General features: G+C 30.5%; 3 protein-coding genes across 3 annotated transcripts; all 3 read left to right on the forward strand.

The window, feature by feature from the left end:
• Positions 1-2,907: 2,907 nt before the first annotated feature.
• On the forward strand, positions 2,908-3,921 carry LOC119664074. The gene is made up of 2 exons (XM_038073632.1): positions 2,908-2,983; positions 3,383-3,921. Exons 1-2 carry the CDS (start codon positions 2,908-2,910, stop codon positions 3,919-3,921), a joined length of 615 nt encoding a protein of 204 aa, XP_037929560.1.
• A 243-nt stretch (positions 3,922-4,164) lies between these two features.
• LOC119664075 lies at positions 4,165-5,920 on the forward strand. The gene is made up of 3 exons (XM_038073633.1): positions 4,165-4,696; positions 4,832-5,315; positions 5,764-5,920. The coding sequence occupies exons 1-3, from the start codon at positions 4,165-4,167 to the stop codon at positions 5,918-5,920; spliced, it is 1,173 nt and encodes a 390-aa protein (XP_037929561.1).
• Positions 5,921-6,008: 88 nt separating this feature from the next.
• On the forward strand, positions 6,009-6,863 carry LOC119664076. The gene has a single exon (XM_038073636.1). It carries the CDS (start codon positions 6,009-6,011, stop codon positions 6,861-6,863), a length of 855 nt encoding a protein of 284 aa, XP_037929564.1.
• The last annotated feature ends 581 nt before the right edge of the window (positions 6,864-7,444 follow it).

Raw genomic sequence — 7,444 nt, forward strand, 5'->3', positions numbered from 1 at the left:
TATATTTTATTTAATTCGATCTTTACATGACTCTGCATTTAAGAGTTCTGGCAGAATGTTCAATAATGAACATGCTTTATCTGTTATTTGAATAAAGAGAAATAAAATCATAAAATACTTTTCCAGAACAACAAAAGTAAAAATAAGCAATCCAACAACTGTAATCATATTGATAATTGAACCTAAGTAAATAATAGGTTCTCCACATTGCTTACATAAAACTTAAATAACAAATTTATATTTATCATTATTGTAACAAATGCCATCAAGGCGTCTCTGCATGGGATTGTAAAGATAAATATAGATAGATTTAATTAATTCTAAACAAATAATACCAAAATAGCATATGAGCATGTGTAGCACTAAAATCTTTTTTTATCACTAATGTAAATTGTAAGAACCAGAAAATACAGTCCACTAAAAACAAATGCAATATTGTTAATGATAACATTGAACACATGCTGAGTAAGATTATTTCACCCTTAATTTCTAAGACAAAAATTGTGTATATAAACCGTAGTATTTTAAGAAATAAATCAGTATCAAACGAATACTCAAGCCTTTTATTTGACATTTTGGTCCTTCGAAGTCAAGGAAATTGGCTAAATATACAATAAAATTCTTCAAGTGATCCCCCACCAGCGGTAAGACACTTGTAAGAAAATATTAAACCTTTCCTAAAAAGAAAGAAAAATATATTAAATTAGTTAAAGTGATCCCCCACCAGCGGTAAGACACTTAACTAATAATAAAATAAATTTAGAGCCTTACAAACTCTAAATTACAAGTTCAATAAGAACAAATAATAAAATAAATTTAGAGCCTTACAAACTCTAAATTACAAGTTCAATAAGAACAAATAATAAAATAAATTTAGAGCCTAGTTCTAAGCTAGCCTAAACAAAAAAAAGGTCAATTAAGACTAAACAATTTTTTTGTTATAACTTTCATTAAGGAAGATTATAATAAGAAAGGATTTATTATTTTAGCTAAATAGCTAAGATTTTAAAGATATAACGCCTTGGCTGTTCGAAAAGAACGCCCAATAACATTGGCTGAACCTAACAGCCTTTAGGAAAAAAAGGTACTTAGGAAAATCTTCCAGGCCAGAAATTAGGACGTTTCTTCTTTTTGTCGGATAAATAGGAAATTTATATACATTTTTCTCATGTTTTAGATGAACCAAGAAGAAAAATTGAGAAAGATCGAAGAATATGATCCAAATCCAGCACGCCATCATTTCTATCCGAAATACACGCCAAGTGTAATTAAAAACCAAGGTCCGAAACGGCTTACCATAGAGGAGTATAGAAAGAGGGAAAAACCAATAAGACTACCAAGTCCAAAACCTCCAGCTAAGAAGAAAAGAAAACGGGCAGAGAAGGAATTCCAAAGGAGAAAAAAGTTCGCACTTCTGTATCAGCAATTACATCTTCAAACAAATAAAGAAGACAGGTTATTAATTCAAGAAAAAATAAAAAAAACTTAAAAATAATAAAGACAAATAAAAAATATTTCTAAAAATTATAATATTTATTTTTGAAATGAGACTAATAACAGCAATTCAAACAGACTTACTAACAGCTCAATATAAGCTAATAGAAAAGTTAGAAAAGTTCATACAACAAGCTAAACAAATAAAAACTAGGAATCGTAAAACTGAAGCTTTAGAAGTATTAGAAGAAGATTGAAAAAATTTTTCTGAGAACGATAAGAAATTAAATAAGTTGGGAATAGAAGATATACCATATTTTAATGACGCATTATATAACGAAACGAGAGAAAAATATATTGGAGTAAAAAATTTATTAAATATGGAAAGTGAAGAACACAAATCAGAAGATGTAGAAGAAATATTAGTAACAGAGACCAAAAAGAAAGACAAATCAGAAGATGCAGAAGAAATATTAGTAACAAACAAATCAGAAATTATAATAAAAAAAACTGACGAAAATTGGGAGATGCCGGTACATTTAATCAAAAAATTAGAAGGAACGGTTCATCGTATGTTACATAATACTCCTGATACTTATGCACGAAATTTATTAATACAAACAATAGAAAAATACTACGAAGATCTACAACTTATATTAGAAAAATTAAATGACGAGCAAACTATTCATTTACAAAAAATATATAAACTAAAAACACTTAAAAGCGAAATTGAAATAATATTAAATATTAAAGCTACTGATGAATCCAATAAGCAAATAATTCAACCCACTGTGCAAAGACAAATTGAAACACCTCCTACAAGATTACCTGATTTCTACGGTAAATTTGAAGAATGGCAAAATTTTGTAGATCTATTCACAGATTAAGTACACTATAATCATATGTTATCATCTTCAATGAAATTAGACTACTTAAGATCCCATGTAAAAGGAGAAGCACGTATGGCAATAAGCCACCTATTAAATGGGTCATACTACGATACTGCTTGGTATACACTGAAAACAAGATATGAGAACAAACGGTTGAATTTCTCACAACAGTTCGATAAGTTACTTGATATGAAAACAATTAACTCATCATCAGTTACAAGCTTAAAAACTTCACATGATACAGCTAAACAATGCATTCAGATGATTGAATTTAACTCAGATAATGATATTAAATCTAATTGTGACAAATTATTTGCGCACATTATTTTGAGAAAATTAGATAAAGAAGGTATACAATTATACGAACAGCACGTTAAAAAACCAAGGCAGATACAGATGTTAAAAGATGTATTTGAATTTTTAGAACAACAATTCCAAACTCTTGAAGCTCAAAATAGGTTGAAAGCCACAAGAATAGATTCAATTACTCCAACATACGTTTCAAAAACTCAAAACTTCCATGCGATGCCAATGTTGTAATCAAATAGGACATCGAATGTATAATTGCAGCAAATTCTTGAACATGTCAGTTAGTCAGCGAACAACGATAGTACGTAATAAACAACTATGTGAAACATGTTTAAGTCATAATAATCGCAGTAAATGCTACTCTATGTTCAGATGCAAAAAATGTAATAAAGCTCATAATTCTCTTTTACACATGGATTACAATCAAAAAAATGTTAGAGTCAACACGAAAACTAATAAAGACGAGAAAACCTGCTCCACAATAAAAAAAAAAGACAAGAAGAAAATAACTCTACTCCCAACTGTATTAATCAGCACGAAATCTTCAAATGGAGATAATCATGAATTGAGAGCTTTGATTGATCAAGGCTCACAAGTATCTATGGTATCAGAAAAAATAGCTCATTCATTATTGTTAAAGAAAATTAGATATAAAACCAAACTATCAGGACTATCTAATGTAAACATGACTACATCGAATTCAAAAGTATTTATGGAAATATCATCGAGATTCAATAATAAAAATAAAGTTAAAGGAGAATTTTTGGTGATATCCCATCTAATAAAATTATTGCCAGAAGAACCAATAGAAGTTGAAGACGCTGTTTGGGATACTTATAAGTTGGCAGATCCTGAATTTAATAAAAGCGATCGTATTGATTTAATAATAGAAAGCGATCTTTATCCAAAAATAATAAAAGAAGGTATTAAAAAATATAACGATGTAGTCGGACAAGAAACTATATTTGGGTGGATAATATCTGGTCAATTACCAACAAATACAATAAAAAATCAAGCAATATCAGATTTAAATTTAGAGCGATTTTGGGAAATAGACGATGAAAACAACACAAACTTACAAGAAGATGAAAAATGTCAAGAACTATATAAAACAACTACAACAAGAGATACAGACGGTAGATTCATGGTGCAAATCCCATTTAAAGAAGAATTGTCTTTAGGGAATTCTAGAAAACAAGCAGTAGCAAGACTAATCAACCTAGAGAAGAAAATGAAGAAAGAAATTAAGTCAGAATACATAGAGTTTATGCGAGAATACGAACGTTAAGGTCATATGGTCAAAGCAGAAAATGAAAATGAAGGGTTGTACTATATGCCTCATCAGGCTGTAATCAGAGAAGCAAGTTCAACAACGAAACTACGTGCAGTTTTTGATGCGTCCGCTAAAATAACAAATGGAAATAGTCTTAATAATATCATGATGACCGGACCGCGATTATAAAAAGACATATTTGACATAATAATAAAATGGAGGTTATGGAAATTCGTGGTGACAGCAGATGTGGAAAAAATGTATAGACAAATAAAAATTGCAGAAGAGCATCAAGATTATCAACGTATACTTTGGAGAGAAAATCCAACAGACAGAATTGCGGAATTTAAATTAACCACAGTTACTTATGGAACTGCTTCGGCCCCATTTTTAGCAGTTCGCACATTACAACAAATTGCTGAAGACTATAATGGAGACATTCTTGTTAAAAATACAATTAAAGATGATTTTTATATGGATGACTTATTGACTGGCGCTGATACAAAATTAGATTGTAGAAATAAAATCAATACAATTTTCAAATGTTTAAGCAGCGCTGGATTTAAATTGCGGAAATGGATGTCCAATAATCAATCAATCTTGAAAAATCTTCCCATTGATGCCGAAAATAAAATACTGTGCATAGAGGAAGATAATTCAATAAAAACACTAGGATTGAAATGGAATCCAAAAAAGGATGAATTCCAATTCACAATAAATATATTATCAAATGAGAAAATAACTAAAAGAATGGTATTGTCAATATACGCAAAAATGTTTGACCCATTAGGTTGGTTAACACCAATAACAATTATCGCAAAATTATTTATTCAAAAACTTTGGCAATTAAAATATGATTGGGATGAAAACTTAAATGAGCAAATTCATAATGAATTCAAAGAATATAATAAAAATATGCAAACAGTGGAGCAAATTCGAATTCCAAGATGGATGGGAGTCTCGAGTTCAGATAATTGGGAGTTACATGGATTCTCGGATGCATCTGAAGCCGCTTATGCAGCGGTAATATACATCAAAATCGGTTTACATATAAACCTATTGACTGCAAAGAGCAAAGTAGCACCAATAAAAAACAAGAAGACTATTCCCAAGCTAGAACTATGTGGAGCTCACTTATTAGCAAAACTAATGAGTAAAATAATTAAAATTTTAAATACAAATCCAAAAACTTATTGTTGGAGCGATTCTGCAATCACGTTATGGTGGCTAAAAGAACCAAAAAACAAAGAGAAGTTTGTAAGAACTCGTGCAACAGAAATTAAAAATTTAATTCCAGAAACTGAATGGCGTCATATAAGATCAAAAGATAATCCAGCTGATGTAGCATCTAGAGGCATCTGTGCAAACAAATTAAAAGATTACATGCTATGGTGGCATGGGCCTGCATGGTTAGTAAAACCAAAGGAAGAATGGCCAAATGATGAAAAATTAAATGGAATGTCAACAGTTATCACGACTTTAATTTCAGATAATAATTTTTTGAGCGATTTGATAGAAAAAATATCAAAATTATCAAAACTAGAAAGAACCGTGGCATATGTTTTACGATTTATTAACTGTTTGAAAAATAAATCAAAAAATTCAAATCATTTATCAAAGGAAGAACTAGATAAAGCAAGAAATAAAATAATTCGTCAGCACTAACTTACACATTTTTCTTCAGAAATATCAAGCATTAAACAAGGGAAGGAAATAAATATGAATTTGCTATTCAATTACGACCATTTATAGATAAAAATGGAATATTAAGAGTAGGAGGAAGACTACAAAACGCGAACATTACATATAATCAAATACATCCAGTGATTCTAGCTAAAGATCGATATTCAGAATTAGTAATATATCAACCACATCAATCAACACTACATGGTGGGCAATCATCGATGAAAGCACATATAAAACGACGATTTTGGATATTAGGGATGAGGAAAACTATAAAAAAGATATGCCACAAGTGTATAAGATGCATTCGATTCAATCAAAATTTTGCTAAACAAATAATGGGGTATATACCTAGTTACAGAATAAACATATCTCACCCATTCGAACACACAGGTATTGATTACGCAGGACCCATATACATGAGGTATTCTAAAGGTCGCGGCCAAAAATCATTCAAAGGTTACATCGCAGTATTTGTATGCATGTGCACAAAAGCAATTCATTTAGAGGCAGTAAGCGACTTATCATCAGAAGCATTTATAGCTGCATTAAAAAGGTTCTTTTCAAGGCGTGGGAAGAGTGCACATTTATATTCAGATAATGGCACTAATTTTATTGGCGCATTAAAAAAATTAGATAAAGAGTTTGGAAATGCGATCAAAAATAATACATCGATGGTACCAATTCTTGCAGCAGAAAAAATTGAATGGCATTTTATTCCTCCGGCAAGTCCGTATTTTGGCGGTATATGGGAAGCTGCTGTAAAATCCGTAAAATATCATTTGAAGCGCGTAATAGGTGAAACAAAACTAACATTTGAAGAGATGACTACACTTCTAAATCAAATTGAAGCAGTACTCAATTCACGACCACTTTGCTATACAAGTAGCGATATAGACAGTATTGATGTTCTTACACCTGGACATTTCTTAATAGGTCGTCCAATATTAGACGAACCAGAAACTGAAGTCAAAAATAATATAAGTTTAATAGACCGTTGGAAACTTGTACAAAAAATTAAAACAGATTTTTGGAAAAAATGGAAAAATGAATATGTCACGTCTCTACAAAAACGAAACAAATGGTTTAGAGAAAAACCGAACTTAGCAGAGGGGCAAGTAGTATTTATTAAAGACGAAAATACCGCGCCTACTAGATGGCCATTAGGAAAAATTACAGAAGTATTTAAAGGTAAGGATGGAAAAGTAAGAGTAGTAGAGCTTAAAACTAAAAATGGAAAATTAAAAAGACCAATTCACAAACTTGCTGCTTGATGGATTCTGACACAATCTATGATAAGAACCAGGCGAAAACAGACGAAGCTTATTGCAACTTAAACATAAAATCAAACGTAAAATTAAGAACCAAAAAGCTAGCATGGACCACCTTGTATTTTTTAATGTTATGTGTTTTACCAACAGTAAAAGCAGTGGTAAAATCATCAGTTGCGTCAGTACATGAACTAAATAATAAAACAACGTTATATTTGGACATGATTGGAGAAGTCACTTCAGAAACATCATCTTGGAATCTAATAATATATTATGATATGCAACCATACTTTGATATGGCTAAAAACGCAGAGGATATTCTTAGCAAAGCTAATAATATATGTCCCAAATTACTAAATTTTGCTGACCAATGTAAGAATATATTAAATACAATGCTGAAAAAATTATCAGATATAAACGATGGTAATAAGTTATTTATATGGTATGTACGAGAGAGGAGAAAAAGAGCGCCGTTGGCATTCGTTGGTTCATTTTATCACCTCCTATTCGGAATGATGGATGAAGATGACCGAAAAGCTTTAGAAGAAGATATGAATAATCTTCTAGAAAATCAACATAATTTA

Source organism: Teleopsis dalmanni, unplaced genomic scaffold (assembly GCF_002237135.1).
Source record: "Teleopsis dalmanni isolate 2A unplaced genomic scaffold, ASM223713v2 unscaffolded_contig_1371, whole genome shotgun sequence".
NCBI classification, from domain to species: Eukaryota; Metazoa; Arthropoda; class Insecta; order Diptera; family Diopsidae; genus Teleopsis; species Teleopsis dalmanni.